This window comes from Balaenoptera acutorostrata, chromosome 19 (assembly GCF_949987535.1).
Source record: "Balaenoptera acutorostrata chromosome 19, mBalAcu1.1, whole genome shotgun sequence".
Lineage (NCBI taxonomy): Eukaryota > Metazoa > Chordata > Mammalia > Artiodactyla > Balaenopteridae > Balaenoptera > Balaenoptera acutorostrata.
Genome location: NC_080082.1, coordinates 66898802 through 66913674, shown reverse-complemented (window position 1 = coordinate 66913674; position 14873 = coordinate 66898802). Strand labels below are relative to the sequence as shown.

Genomic DNA, 14873 nt, shown 5'->3' with positions numbered 1-14873 from the left:
CTCATACTGGCAGCAGAGAACTCAGCCCCTCCACTCTGGACTCCACAGCTGCTGCACAAGGCATGGGGTCCACTGAGGTCTGGGCACCGCTCCCCCCCGCCTCCCCGCCTTCCTTCAGCCCCCATGAGTAGGGCACAAGGCCCAGCCAGCCCACCACTGCAGCCTCACCATCTAGTGGGCCTGGTTCACGGATGTCCTGGACAGCCAGCCCCACCTCAAGGCCCTTGCGGATCAAGGCTGTTCCTCTGCCCAGACAGCTCTTCCCACAGATTCTGCCCCCTAAAAGTGTCTTCTGGTCTTTGGAGTCTGGCTGTTCACCACCCTCCGGGCAGACGTAGGACCCAGCTCACACACATACACACACCCCACTCCCCTTCTTAGCTTCGGCCCAGAGTGTGGCACGCAGAGGGCACTAAGTGAACATTACTCGCCCTGGGGCAGGTGGGCCTGGTGTAGGGGCATCGAGTCTGGCTGCCTCCATCTTCTACCTGGGACCCAGGCTCAGGGCCGGCCTGGGTTGGCGTCCGCTCCCACATCCCACTTGCAGCCCCCAGGCCCCACTCGGGCTGGCGTCCGACACCAGGGGCGAGCCCTACTGCTGCTTCCATCCATATGGGTGGAAGGCTGGGGTGCAGTGGGGTTTAAACCTGCCGGGACCCGCCAGGGTCTTCGGAGCCGACCGCCCCTCCACCCTCTTTCCCTCTCACCTTCTTCCGCCCCGCAGCACAGGCGAGTGGGCGCGACCCACAGATTGACAGCACAGGATCCGCCCCCGCCCCGTCTCTAGGGCGACACTGCCTGGTTGTCCCAGCCCCTGCGACTTTGGCCGGAAGTGCGACCTTGCAGCGGCGACTAGTCTCCATGGAGACACCGGAAACTTGCTCTGACCTAGTGGTTCGCCGCGCCGCTGCAGCGGCGGACTTTGGTTCCGCCGGCGTTGGGGCCCGGAAGTGCGGCCTTGAAAGTGGTGAGCTGGAGGCGGCCACCGCCCGGCCTGGTGCCTGAGGAGGAGCCGGAGGTGGGGTCAGGCGGGCATCCCCCTGCCGCAGGGCCGGCGGGGAGGCCGGGGCGTGCCAGGGGAGGGGCGCCCGCGCTAGGCTTGGAGCGCGCGCCGCAGACGTGAGGGGGCGCTGCAGGACGGGGGCACTTCGCGGGCAAGAGCGCGGAGGCGGGAAACCTAGTCGGCCGGGGCTGGGGCGGGCGCAGCCGGAGCAGATCAGAGGAGGGGGTGCTGGACTCAGGGTGAGGCGCGGGCAATGGCGCAGAGAACGGGAGAGGGTGCTCGGAGCAAAGTGCATGGCGTGGGCAAAGGCGTGGTGGCGAGGACGCCTGGGTGCAGCGTCTCAAGGTGGGCCTTTGTTCCGAGGCGCCCAGAGGCTCTGCCGCACCTGCACTATAGTTGGAGCCTGCTGGGGAGCACGGCGGGGGTGGATCGGAAGAGGAAGGGTTCAGTCCCTACGGATTGAGGTGCAGGTTTCTGCCCCCGTTGCCCGGGCACGGATTTGAAGTCCTTTAGGTGCTGGGTGAAAAAAGACGGTGAAGGGTGCTTGTGGCAGAGGTAACGGTACGTGCGGAGTTGGCCTGTTTAAGGAATTGCCTGGCGAGCTCTGAGCTAAGGAGGGTCCCGATCTGTTAGGTCTGAACAGGCTCCCTCTGGCTGTCGCGTCGGGAATAGACCGGGAGGTGGGGGGGACGCGAGGAGGTTACTGGGGCAGTGGAGGTGTGCAAAGTGGTCTGAGGGGTCAGATATGGATCATGAATGGCCCCAGCAAAGGAAAGGCTGTTTGGGCGTAAGGCGCCCGAGGGGGTGAGTCTGAGACCGAAGTAGACCCCGAGGGGTTAAGAGAGGCCTCACCTGAACCAGGCTGGTGCAGAGTGGGTGGGTCTCAGGGTGTGTCCTGTGTCCCGACTGATGCTTCTCCCCTAGACTGGAGGTGTGTGTGGCCTGGGTGCGGGGTGAGCCAGGTATCTAAGATAGAGGGGAAACTGAGGCCAAGCCAGCATGGTGCCTGTTTGATGGTGAAGTAGCTGAGCTTCTCAGATGCCCATTGTTCCCTGGGGGGGTGGTACCCCTTTCCCTTTCCAGTGCCTGAGGGTGGGCAGTGCTGGGATTTCGAGGCCACAGTTTACCAGGAAGGGTCCATATTGCTCAGCCTTGCTGATCTTGAGGCCTGTGCTGCTCCACCTGCACCCAGCCAATCACACACCCCTGCACAGTCCACAAGCCCCCTCTCTACGCCTCACCCACACCCTGCGCCCCACAGGCCCAATCAAGATTCCAGGAAGCATCAGGCTGCAGGAGGCATCTCCCGCTAGCTGTGCTGGAGAGGGCCAGAGACCATGTAGTTTCCTCCCGCAGGGCACCTGCTAGGCTAAGGCCCAATCTAGTCTCAACTCTGTGTGACTATGCACACCCCGAATCGCTTAGCCCCAGAGGCAGTTCATGCCAGCTGCACCCCTGCGAAGACTTCCATATACACTAGTTAATGTAGCCAGGTTCTGAGGCAGCGGACCTCGGTCTGCACAGGGCCTTGGATGTTCCAAGGTTGGGGGCTGTATCAAGGGGAGATCAAAAAGAAGCCACTCGTGGTGGGAGTCGCAGCCAGCAGGGTGGGGAGTGGGCGAGACACGGAAGCCTGTTCTAGATAGGGGTCCCCGCCCTCTTCTCCACAGGGTGTCCTGTCAGAGGAGGATATGGGGAAGGATGGATACCAGAGTTCCGGGCAGGGTGGGTGGGACAAAATAGGGGAAGCGAGCCCTGGAGCTCCCCACGCTGGCAGTGAGCAAGACCGGAGGGCAGCAAACGTTTGGTGTCCCCAGCCCTCCCACAGCGGTGTGCTGGGGGTTGCAGAGGTAGAGCGGGCTGCAGAAGTCCTGGGGTGGGGGCAGGGAGTCCTGCTGTGTTGCGTGTGTTGGGAAGCAGGACTTCGAGGGGCCGGGGGCGTTGGAGAAGGTTGGGGTTCCTGAAGCCTGGGGGTGTGGTTCACCCTTGGGCCCTGTCCCGCTGAAGGGATGGGAACGCTGGGGCAGAGGGGGGGTCCCTGGCTGACTTCCTCTTGCCCACACCCGCTCGTCCGGTGCAGATGGCGGCGGCGGAGGCAGTGCACCACATTCACCTGCAGAACTTCTCCCGATCCCTGCTTGAGACGCTCAACGGGCAGCGGCTGGGTGGGCACTTCTGTGACGTGACTGTGCGCATCCGCGAGGCTTCACTGCGTGCACACCGCTGCGTGTTGGCCGCCGGCTCGCCCTTCTTCCAGGACAAACTGCTGCTCGGCCACTCTGAGATCCGCGTGCCGCCTGTGGTGCCCGCGCAGACGGTGCGCCAGCTCGTCGAGTTCCTCTACAGCGGCTCGCTCGTGGTGGCGCAGGGTGAAGCGCTGCAGGTGCTCACGGCCGCATCGGTGCTGCGCATCCAGACGGTCATAGACGAATGCACGCAAATCATAGCCCGCGCCCGCGCCCCTGCCCCGGGCACCCCCGCGCCCGCGCCCCTGCCCACGCCCGTGCCCCCGCCGCTCGCGCCCGCGCAGCTGCGCCACCGCCTGCGCCACTTGCTGGCCGCGCGCCCCCCGGGCCACCCCGGTGCCGCGCACACACGCAAGCAGCGCCAGCCCGCGCGCCTGCAGCTGCCCGCGCCCCCCGCGCCTGCCAAGGCGGAGGGATCGGACGCCGACCCTGCCCTGACCGCTGCCCCAGACGACGGCGGGGACGACGACGACGACGAGACCGATGAGGAGACCGACGGCGAGGATGGCGAAGGCGGCGGCCCGGGTGAGGGCCAGGCGCCCCCTTCTTTCCCCGACTGCGCCGCCGGCTTCCTACCCGCGGCCGCGGACGGCGCGCGCGAGGAGCCGCCTGCGCCCGCCGGCCTCTCCGATTACAGCGGCGCCGGGAGGGACTTCCTCCGGGGGACTTCGGCTGCCGAGGACGTGTTCCCCGACAGCTACGTCTCCGCTTGGCAAGACGGAGATCAAACCGCCCCTGAAGGCTGTCCCGCCGAGACCCCTGCCCCGCCCGACTGTGTCCTATCCGGACCCCGCCCACCTGGCGTGAAGACCCCCGGGCCGCCTGTCGCGCTTTTCCCCTTTCATCTGGGCGCTCCCGGGCCGCCAGCGCAGCCCCCTCCCGCGCCCTCGGGGCCGGCCCCTGCGCCCCCACCCGCCTTCTACCCAGCGCTCCAGCCGGACGCAGCTCCCAGCGCGCCTCTAGGGGAGGCCCCGGCCCCACCGGCCGCTCCCAGCGCAGCCCCCTCGACCACCCCTGCGCGCGCCCCGGGTGCCGAGCCGCCCGCCTATGAGTGCAGTCACTGCCACAAGACGTTCAGCTCCCGGAAGAACTACACCAAGCACATGTTCATCCACTCGGGTGAGCCGGGCTGGGTCTCTGAGCCCCTTGATCATCGGAGATAGGCTTTTTGTTAATACTTGATGACCCTAGGGGTCAAACCCAGCCTGTCTCCCCCTCTCTGATTCAGGGGGAGGGGGGCAGCCTACTCTGTCACCCCGGGGACATGATAGCAACCAGCAGGGAGGGGGCAGGTATGCCGGGGTCTTTCCCAGTGTAAGGGTGCTGGGCCTTGCTAGACTGTCCCCAGAATGGTGGCCAGCGACCAGACGGTCCAGAACGCTCTATGAGCGTGGCAGGGATGGGGGAGGGGTAGCCCGGCCCTGTGCCAGGCACGGTGCGGTTTGGGGGCGGGAAGGCCCCTGGAGGTGGGGGTAGACCTGAGTGGTCAGCCTCGGTGGGCAACGATGTCCCAGACCTGCGGGGTTCCCCGCTGGGAGGCTACCTGTTGGAGTTGTGGGTCACAGACAGGCAGTGGCATCCCGGTATGACCCTAAGGGTCGGGGAGAGGGGTGTCGCTGCCGGGCGGGGGCATTCCGGGTGGATGGCTGGTCCGGTTGGGGAGGGGAGTCCCTGCCCGGCAAAGGAGCCCCGGGGCCCCTTCCCAGCCGACCTGAGTTTGCTGCCCGCCCTGTCGCCCGCAGGGGAGAAGCCGCACCAGTGCGCCGTGTGCTGGCGGTCCTTCTCGCTGCGCGACTACCTGCTCAAGCACATGGTCACGCACACGGGCGTGCGCGCCTTCCAGTGCGCCGTCTGCGCCAAGCGCTTCACGCAGAAGAGCTCGCTCAACGTGCACATGCGCACGCACCGGCCGGAGCGCGCGCCGTGCCCCGCCTGCGGCAAGGTCTTCTCGCACCGCGCGCTGCTGGAGCGCCACCTGGCCGCGCACCCTGCGCCCTGACCCGGGCCTGGGGCCTGGCCACGCCCACCGACGGATCGGTCGAGCCCCACCGCTGTCACGCCTGCCGCGGCCACTTTACCGCGTTCCCGCCACCAGCCCACGCTTTCTCCTGAGAGCAGGCCCTCCTCCTGCTTCCACCCTTCTCTCCAGCCCAGCCCGCCTTATTCCTCTCCTCCTACGTACTCGGCCCTCCGGGTGGGGGCTGGCTGGGGATGGTCAGGGACCCGACCACCTCTGAGAACTGGATCGTCTCCAACCTGAACTAGGGCTCAGCCATGGTGCGGGGGCCCAGGATTCATGGCTCCGACTCTGGTTCACGCCCATCCCCTCCCGTGAGTGGGGTGGGGTCTGCTCCCCTGCCCCTGTGTCAGGCCGGGAAATGTCCCCGCCTCCCCGACCCGAGCTAATCCTCCCTAATCTGGCGCTTGGGGCGTCTCAGGTGGGCCCATCATGGACTGAGGCCTGGTCTTGGGACCCCTGCTCTGTAATAAAGGACTGTGGGCCGTGGGGCCGAAACCCGGAAGCGTGAGCTCCCGGACCCGTGTGTTCCTCTTCCTCACAGACCGTCTGTGGGTGTCGGGCCTCAGTGCCCCCGTCCCTGGGCAGCATCCCTGCTGCCCCCTGGGCTCCTTTGGGCTGCGAGCGGATGATCCGCTTTGCCATCTCGTGTCTCTGTGCTCTGGGTGGGAGTGGGGCGCACGTATGACTGGCGCTTGACTCTCCCAGAGCCCTCGGTCCTGTGGGGAGGGGTACAGGCGGGTCTCGGAGAGGGAGGCCACGTGTGGGAAGTTCGCAGCCACAATCCCAGCTGCTGCCACCCAAGATACAGATTTCAAGGCCCCTCCCCCCAGATCTTCCAGACAGACTCTCTAGCCTTCAGACTTCTCCTCCCCTGTCCTGATGGGCATGATGGTTGAGCACCTCACTTTTGGGGGTCCAGGGGGTCTTTGGGGCCAGGCTGCCACTAGGGGGTCCGAGCCCCAGGATAGCTGTCCTGGCCGGCAAGGTCGGAAGTGCCAGGCAGGGCTGGGATGGGGGAAGGGCAGAAAGCGGCAGCCGGGACCCTTGGGCTGCCCATTGGGCTGCGGAAGATGGCCAGCCAGTGTCAGTTCGAGGCTACTCTTCGCGTGCCCCCATCACACTGTCGGCACGTGGCCTGGGCACCCCGGTCCAAAGTATCTGGAGCCGGTGAGGGCGGTGTGGCGTGTAGGGCGCTCCAGCAGCCCGGCTTGCCGTAATCCTAGGCCAATGGCAACGTTTCTCTGCGCTACCCCCTGTGACTGCCTCCCAGAGGAGGGGGGCTAAGGCTTTCCTGGTCCAACCGTGCATAGACTGTCAGACCCACATTCCAGGCAGAGTTCAGCCTCCTGAACCCTGAGCATGGTCCCCATTGATGCCAAGGGTAAGGCAGAGAGTCAGAGTGGACCACATGGGTTGGGGGTCAGAGCTGGGTTTGAATTCGGGCACTGCAGGTGTTCAAGGGCTTACTGAGCACCTGCTGTGTACCTGGCAGGAGGCTGGGGGCTCATCCCGGCCAGGCCCCATCTCCCGGAGGATTCAGATTAAGTAGGTGCCACAGGAGAACTTCCTGGTGAGGTTTGCAGATGGGAAGGCAGTGCTTACAACCAGAGCTGCCCTGCTATCCTGCTGAATTTGCATTTGGCATGGCTGGAAGTTCAGTTTCCTGAGAGAGGGATTTCTGCCTATTTCCCAAGTGCCTGGGGCGCAGCGTGGGGGACAGAGGCAGAGGGGCTGGAAGCACGCGGAAGACCAGGCAGAGTGAAACAGTTGGGGTTAAGAAGGGCTGGAGGCAGAGTCCTGGAGCCACCACCATGGTCAACAGCCTCTGGGTCACCGCCAGGGGGCGGGGCTGACGGGTCATCAGCCCGGGCAAGAGGTGGGCATTCCTGGACATTTCCCTGAGGCAGGAGCAGGTACGATGGGCATCTGGGGACGACTGGCCTTCTTGCTGTTGCTGCTGTTGCTGCTGCGAGGCCTGGGGCAGTCCACATGGCCTGCAGCAGTGGCCCTGGCCCTGCGCTGGCTCCTGGGAGACTCCGCCTGCTGTGTGCTGCTGGGCCTGGCTGTGCTGGCGTGGCCCTGGCTCGGCCCCTGGATGCCCCACTGGCTGAGTCTGGCGGCTGCGGCCCTCACGCTGGCTCTGCTGCCCACGCAGCCGCCCCCAGGGCTGCGCTGGCTGCCTGCAGACCTGGCCTACGTCTTCAAGATTCTCCGCCTGGGCCTGAACATCTGGGCGCGCTTGAGCCGCCAGCCACCTGACACCTTCGTAGATTCCTTCGAGCGGCGGGTGCGAGCGCAGCCAGGGCGCGCGATCTTGGTGTGGACGGGGCCGGGGAGCCGGTCGGTCACCTTCGGGGAGCTGGACGCCAGGGCCTGCCGGGCGGCGTGGGTCATGAAGGCCGAGCTGGGCGGCGCCACGGGGCCCCGCGCTCAGGAGCCCACCGCCCTCCTCGTGCTGCCCTCGCAGACCATTCCTGCTCTGGGTCTGTGGCTCGGGCTGGCCAAGCTGGGCTGTCCGGTGGCCTGGATTAATCCGCACGGCCGGGGGGCGCCCCTGGTGCACTCGGTGCTGAGCTCTGGGGCTCGGGTGCTGGTGGTGGACCCAGGTGAGGATCTCAGAGACCAGCGGAGGTCGGATGCGGTGGGTACAGGGGCAGGAGACAGACGTGGAGGATTGCAGTTCAGAGGGTCCTGGTGGGGGCTGGGCAAGAGCTCCGTGCCCCTCACCCACCCCCAGGCAATTAGGGCCAAAACTTAGTTGCTGGAAAGTAATTCAGAGGGCACCAGAGTTCTGCTTTGTGTTTTCTTCAACATGGCTATTTCAACTTTTTTTGCCCCCAAATACTAATTACGGGGTTCTTTACAGATAAGGCAGGTGCTCTTCTCTGCTGGCTGCTTCCTCCATGGCTGGCAGTGGGCTCCTCTCCCACATCTCGGGTCCCCCCCCCACCTCAAAGGTGGGCCTCCTCTAAATTCCTCCTCTGACGCATTCCCACAGACCTCCGGGAGAACCTGGAGGAGGTCCTTCCCAAGCTGCAGGCAGAGAACATCCGCTGCTTCTACCTCAGCCGCTCCTCCCCCACGCCGGGGGTGAGGGCTCTGGGGGCTGCTCTGGATGCTGCACCCTCAGACCCCGTGCCCGCTGACCTTCGAGCTGAGATCAAGCTGAGAAGCCCAGCCCTGTTCATCTACACCTCGGGGACCACCGGTGAGGGCGCCCAGCAGCCTAGCCCAGCCTCTGAACCCTTCCACTGACGTGACTCCAAGCCTGACCTGTGCCTCAAACTTGACCTGAAACCCACCCTGCCCTTTGATTTCGACACTTGGCCGAACTCTGACCCCCAGTGTTATCTGAATGGTCAGCGCCAGAATCCTGCCTCTGCCCAGTAAACAGCCGCTGAAACCCTGAACTTTGGAATTCAGCCTCTGAACTCGTCCAACTTGTCCTCCCCAAGCCCACCCACAGGTCCCACGCTTGACCACTTTTCGGGAGCCTCAAACCCCTGACCGCGCAGACCTGGCCCTGGAGACCCACTCCTGCGTGCAGGTGCCTCGAGTGCTGTCCGTGCACCACCCCACTCTTCCCGTTCCTTCATCCCCCAGGGCTCCCGAAGCCAGCCATCCTCACGTATGAGCGGGCGCTGCAGATAAGCGGGATGCTGACCCTGTGTGGGGTCACAGCGGATGACGTGGTCTACACGGTCTTGCCTCTGTACCACACGATGGGGCTGGTCCTTGGGGTCCTTAGCTGCCTGGAGCTTGGTAAGCCCTTCTCTGAGGACCACCCCCCAATCCACAGGACTGCCAGACTGGATGTCAAGGCCCCAGAGGTTACCCAGCACCCCAGGTTCTTACCTTCGAAAAGGGACAGTGAGCCCCAGGGCTACCTGGACAGAGGGTTGGACACCCAGACCGTCCTTAATGGCTGTGCTGTGGTCAGGAGGTGAAAGAGCTGATATGAGTGTTGGTCACTCATATCTGTCATCATCGCAGGCGGAGCCAGTGAGGGAACACTCACCAAGCACTCCATCAGGCTGTCTCCCCAGACACCTGACCATGAATTCAGTCAACAGACTGCGCTGGTCTGTTTTGTTGTTGTTGTTGTTGTTTGTTTGTTTGTTTTTCTTCCCTGAAATTTTAACATGGAAAATTTTGAAATATAAAAATTTCTAAAATTCTCTACATGCATCCTCAAGTACTCACCACCCAGCTTCAGCCACCATCAGCATTCTGCTCTTCTGTGTTTCATTTATCGCCTCCCCCTTATTCCCACTTGTCTTTTTACTCATATTTTATTTAAAAAATTTAAAATCATGGACAGTTTCAAACATACACTAAAACAGAGCAGATAGTTTGATGACGCTTCCCATATCCTCACCCAGCCTCAACAATTGTTAACATGTTGCCAATTTTATTTCGTATGTACTCCCTTCCTGCTTTCTGGATTATTTTGGAGCAAATCCCAGACGCTATCTTTTTGTTGGTGAATATTGCAGTATGTATCTCTAACAGGTAAGGCCTTAAAAAACTGTAACGAGAGTGATCATCACACCTGAAAAAATTAACAGTAACTCTTTGATATTATCCGATGTGCACTTCATGTTAAAAATTTCCCCAATTGTCTTACTGTCTTTTTGCAGTTAAACTCTTCTCATCGTACTTGCTTGCTTGGTCTCTGCTCCTCTCCCTCCCACACTTCCTGGTAGACTAGATGTTCCCTCTAGAGATGTTTTCAGATTCAGTTCAATTATTCTTGTCAAGAACCTTGGTGGGGTGCAAAGTGCCTGCTAATTTGTCACATTGGAGGCTGCTCAAAACTGGGATCCTACCTTAGGCTGAGAAGAATTGGGAAGCTTTCACTGGAAAAATCCTTATCAACCTCCCCCCTGGTTTTAGCAGCTCTTGAAGACCTTTCCAGAATCCAGGCATTTCACTAGGGGTTGCTAACAAAGCTATCTCTTTCAAGGACCCAGCATCCATTTTCACAGAGAGGGCATTATATTTCACCTCCTTCAAGATACAGCCTCGAAGAAGACACATACTTGCTACCTCACCAAGCACACGAGCCATCGTCCCTTTGGGTGCAGGGATGGTACTTAGCTTTCAGGGTTTTGTTGAGGGTTAGGGTTGAGGTAAGGAGAGTGCCATCCACAGAGCCAGCTGCAGAGGAGGGGATCAGAAAGGGAGGGAGCACTTTCCTGGAGTGGATGTAGTGGCCCCTAAGATGTATTAATCCATGTGTCCATCCTTCAGAACATCTATATATCCATCCACCAACCCGCCCATCCATCACCCATCCATCCTTCCACTCACCTTTCCATCCACCTACCCATTCATCCATCTATCCATTTGCCGAGCTAGACATTCCTAAGACATTTATCACAATCAAGAGTGATTCCTACTCACAGCCCTTATTCAGCAGTGCTCACTTTGTACCAGGCACCGAGCTTTCCACACATTCTGGAGACGGGATTCAAACTCAGGCTCGGCTGTGCTCTTCTCATGGGAATAGTTTTGGCTGGGCCAGCAACACAGAGGTGAGCCTGATGTCATCTTGGGTTTCAGGGGCCACAGCCAGGTGATCAAAGCAGCTTCTCACAGTGGCTTGGAAGGATGACCTGAAACCCTTTCCTCTCCTCCCTCCAAGGAGTGACCTGTGTTCTGGCCCCCAAGTTCTCTGCCTCCTGCTTCTGGGACGACTGTCGGCAGCATGGTGTGACTGTGATCCAGTATGTGGGCGAGGTCCTGCGGTACCTGTGCAACACTCCCCAGGTGAGGTGCTAAGATTAGGGCTCCAAGGTGGACACCCCAGGAGTCATCCCAGGTAAAGATCTCAGGTAGATTCAGTCCAGGGCTCAAGCAAGGTTGCTCAGGTATCAATAAAACACCCCAGACAAGAGGCACGGACAGAGTCCCACACAAGGTTTCCAGTCATGGCTGCTTTGATGATCAGCTGTGCTATCTTGGGCAGGTGACTTCACGTCTCTCAGCCTCAGTGTCCTCTTTTGGAAATCAGGAATAATACCTCAAGGGGGTATTGTGAGAATTAAACACATAAAGTGCCTAGAACAGGGTGTGGCTCAGGATAAACTCACTAGATGTGAGCTGGCCTCATGCTATGTATCAATGATGTATGGACCCTGGGTAACTGTCTCTAAGCAAGGTCCCCAGGTATCCTTCCAAATATAGTCTCTAGGTAACCCCTCAGGGAAAGGCTCCTGGTAACTACCCCCAAGTAAGGCTCCCAGATAACTCCCCAAGATGAAGCTTCAAGTCACTCCCCAGGTTACCTTCAGGTAAAGGCCCCCAAGTAACCCCTCCTGGTAAGGCCTCCAGTTAACCACCCCCCCCCCCCAGGTAAAAGCTTCAGGTAACTACCCCTATATAAGACCCCAGATGTTTCCCCTAGGTAAGACCCCAGATGAGGCCTCCAGTCACCCCTAGATATCGCTCCAGGTAAGGTTCCCAGGTAACCTCTGCAGGTAACCCCTGCAAGTAACTCTCCAGGTACAGACTACAGGTAACTGCTCAAGTAAGAACTCAGGTAGATCACCAAGGTAAAGGCCCCCCATCACCTCCCAGGTAGCTCCTCAGGTCAGGACCCAAGATAGCCCTCCCGGGTAAGGGTTCCTGGGCACACCCAAGGGCACCTCCTCCTCACCCTTTTTGGGATGTCCCTGCAGCGGCCAGAGGACCGAACACATAAAGTCCGCCTGGCAATTGGCAGTGGACTCCGGGCAGAAGTGTGGGAGACCTTCCAGCAGCGCTTTGGGCCCATTCGGATCTGGGAAGTCTACGGCTCCACGGAAGGCAACGGTGGCTTTGTCAACTATCCAGGGCGCTGTGGGGCCCAGGGCAAGATAAGCTGCTTCCTTCGAGTGAGTGTGTTGGGCGTGACAGTGGCCCTGATTGAGGCTGAGCCCACAGGACCTCTGCTGACACCTCGCCACCCTCCACTCAGATGCTGTCCCCCTTCGAGCTTGTACAGTACAGCACGGAGACAGAGGAGCCTGTGAGGGACAGCTGGGGCCTCTGCATCCCTGCGAGGCCAGGTATGGGGGCTGGAGAACCTTCCCAGGGTGTGGGAAGGGTGGAGACCCTCAGTCTCCTCCGTGGCTGGAACAAGCCACCCAAAGCCTTGAGGCTGAGGTCCAGTGGTGGTGTCTGCAGTCCTCACCTGACCCTGAGCTCCAGGCCTGTCTGACGGCGGTCCGGGGCGCTCTCCCTCGCAGCTTGTCAGCTCTGCCCAGCTCTGCCTCAACCTCTCGGCCATTTGACTTGTTCTCTTGAGCTTTCTGTGGAAGTCACATCCTCCCAGGCTTCAATCTCTTGTCCTGAACCTTCTCCTAGGGTCTTCTCTCCGGGGGCGTTGCAAGGTCCTGGCGGAATCGCTGTCTTCCCACCACCATTTGCCTCTCTCCCTCGTCCATCCTTGTTAGCCTTTCCCTATTTCTTTTCTTTCTTTCTTTCTTTTTTTTAACACTTAGATAACATTTACTATGTGGCAGGTATTGTGCTATTCACACAATTATTTAATATCTACCCCCAGCATATTGTGTGGCCCACGGCCAGCGGTCAGTTTGTTGAGTGAATGAACCCAGCCCTATGTGCACGCCTACAAAGTTGCTGACTACCCCCTGGAACAGCCCATTACATTGATAGATAACTGGTGATTGCAAGGATCTTCTTTATATTGACCCCAGCTGCCTCCCTGCAATTTCCACCCGCTGATTCTATTTCTGCCCCTGTGGGGCCACACAGTACGAGCCTTAATTGTCCTTCCACAAGCTCGACTTCGCAGCAGCTGAAGACTCATCCATCCCCCTAGCGTCTCCCTTCCCGACCCTCCCTGCAGAGACTCCTCCGGGCTCCTTTCCGCGGCAGTGGTCCCCTATTTCTAATGGACTCCCTGATGCCACCTTCTCTCTCCTTCTGCCTCTCATTTTCTGTCTCTGGATCTGTTTCTGGGTCTCTCTCTGTCTCTTCTCTGGCAGAGTCCCGGCCGCGGCCTGGTGGGCCTGATGTTCTCGTCCACGGCTAATGCCCGACTCCCACTCCTACCCCCCAGGGGAGGCAGGGCTCCTGCTGACCCAGGTGCTGCGTCACCAACCTTTCCTGGGCTACCGTGGGCCCCGGGAGCACACAGAAAGGAAGTTGGTGAAGAACGTGCGGCGCCCGAACGACCTTTACTACAACACCGGGGACGTGCTGGCCCTGGACGACGAAGGCTTCCTCTACTTCCGCGACCGCCTCGGGGACACCTTCCGGTTCCGCGGGGTTTCTCAGGGCGGGGCTTCTGGATTCTGGAGGGGGCGGGGCTTGTGGAAGGGGCGGGGCCTCTCCTTTCCAGGGGCGGGACTTCTGAATTCCGGAGGGGATGGGGCCTAGTCGCCGGGAGGCGGGGCTTGGTCAGGGGAGGGGCCTCCTCTCCCGGGCCCTGGTCCCAGCACCCCCTCCAACCCCGCAGGTGGAAGGGTGAGAACGTGTCCACGCGGGAGGTGGAGGGCGTGCTGTCACTCGTGGACTTCCTGCAGGAGGTGAACGTCTACGGTGTGCCTGTGCCAGGTGCGGGGGGTTCACCTCGTTCTAACCCGCCAACTGCTTTGTGGGTGGTGCCGGAGCCTTGTTACAGGCGGGGGGCTGCTGGGACCCAGGGGAGGGACCAGCCGCGGGCACTGTGAGGCGGGTCCGCCAAGGATGCATGTGCTCCACAGGATGTGAGGGCAAGGTGGGCATGGCTGCCGTGCAGCTGGCCCCCGGCCAGGCCTTTGACGGGCAGAGGCTGTACCAGCACGTGCGCACTTGGCTCCCCGCCTACGCTGCCCCCCATTTCATCCGTGTTCAGGTGAGCTCGCCGTGGCTGGAGTAGGTGGGTGGGAGGTCTCGGCGGGACAGTCACAGTCGGGGTTACAGTCTCTGCCCTTGCAGGACGCCTTGGAGATCACAAGCACGTTCAAACTGGTGAAGTCCCGGTTGGTGCGCGAGGGCTTCAACGTGGGCATTGTTGCTGACCCCCTGTACCTGCTGGACAACCGGGCCCGAGCCTTCCGGCCCCTGACGTCAGACATATACCGGGCAGTATGTGAGGGAGCCTGGAGACTCTAACCCTCGGGTCAGCCCACAGGGTTAGACCCGCTGATCACCACCCCCTCTTGTATTGTCACGCACACCCCAGACCTGCACGGGTTCGTCAGGAACCCCAGCCTGGCCTTATCCCCAGCTGCACAGTGTGGGATGACCCTGGCCCCGCAGCAGAGCGAGAATAAACTTGGATGTGTACACAGATGTCTGTGTGGATGGGGAAACAAGCAAGGAGTGCAGGGGCCGGTGCCCTCACTTACTTCAGGGTCCCCCCCTTCTCGAGGAGTGGCCTTGTCTGGGCAAGGCCAGGGGTGTGGGAGGAGCCCGCAGCCCCACAGCCACCCCAGGTGGAGAGACAACTCTATCTGTGGGTCACTTGTGGCCTCTGATGCAGCTGGGGCTGGGCTAGGCCAGTGGATGTGGACGTGGTCTGGAGGATGTGGGGAGAAGTGCCATGATGGGCAGGCTGACACAGGCCAGAGGGCGTTGGACCGAGGCAGGAAGGGTGTGACTGGGGGAAGAG

The 14873-nt window shown here is 61.2% G+C and overlaps 2 protein-coding genes across 5 annotated transcripts; both read left to right on the top strand.

The window, feature by feature from the left end:
• Positions 1-912: 912 nt before the first annotated feature.
• ZBTB45 (zinc finger and BTB domain containing 45) lies at positions 913-5765 on the top strand. Of its 4 annotated transcripts, none has more exons than XM_057534265.1 (3): positions 913-1018; positions 3084-4368; positions 4992-5765. In XM_057534265.1, the coding sequence occupies exons 2-3, from the start codon at positions 3084-3086 to the stop codon at positions 5246-5248; spliced, it is 1542 nt and encodes a 513-aa protein (XP_057390248.1). In that variant the 5' UTR covers positions 913-1018; the 3' UTR covers positions 5249-5765. The 4 variants fall into 4 exon arrangements, with proteins under 4 accessions (XP_057390248.1, XP_057390246.1, XP_057390247.1 ...); XM_057534263.1 differs by lacking the exon at positions 913-1018 and adding an exon at positions 1051-1242; XM_057534264.1 differs by lacking the exon at positions 913-1018 and adding an exon at positions 1051-1348.
• Positions 5766-7150: 1385 nt separating this feature from the next.
• SLC27A5 (solute carrier family 27 member 5) lies at positions 7151-14548 on the top strand. Its single transcript, XM_007175388.2, has 10 exons — positions 7151-7875; positions 8268-8477; positions 8873-9031; positions 10917-11041; positions 11953-12147; positions 12231-12321; positions 13338-13536; positions 13737-13834; positions 13984-14114; positions 14198-14548. The coding sequence occupies exons 1-10, from the start codon at positions 7188-7190 to the stop codon at positions 14372-14374; spliced, it is 2073 nt and encodes a 690-aa protein (XP_007175450.2). The 5' UTR covers positions 7151-7187; the 3' UTR covers positions 14375-14548.
• Positions 14549-14873: the final 325 nt, after the last annotated feature.

What these genes read in the sequence shown, in the direction of transcription:
- SLC27A5 (XM_007175388.2), top strand. Translation starts at nt 7,188, where the DNA reads ATGGGCATCTGGGGACGACTGGCCTTCTTGCTGTTGCTGCTGTTGCTG. An exon ending in AGATAAGCTGCTTCCTTCGA is followed by an intron (nt 12,148 to 12,230) that starts GTGAGTGTGTTG and finishes CCCTCCACTCAG; the next exon opens with ATGCTGTCCCCCTTCGAGCT. An exon ending in CGCCTCGGGGACACCTTCCG is followed by an intron (nt 13,537 to 13,736) that starts GTTCCGCGGGGT and finishes CCAACCCCGCAG; the next exon opens with GTGGAAGGGTGAGAACGTGT.
- ZBTB45 (XM_057534265.1), top strand. Translation starts at nt 3,084, where the DNA reads ATGGCGGCGGCGGAGGCAGTGCACCACATTCACCTGCAGAACTTCTCC. An exon ending in GCACATGTTCATCCACTCGG is followed by an intron (nt 4,369 to 4,991) that starts GTGAGCCGGGCT and finishes TGTCGCCCGCAG; the next exon opens with GGGAGAAGCCGCACCAGTGC.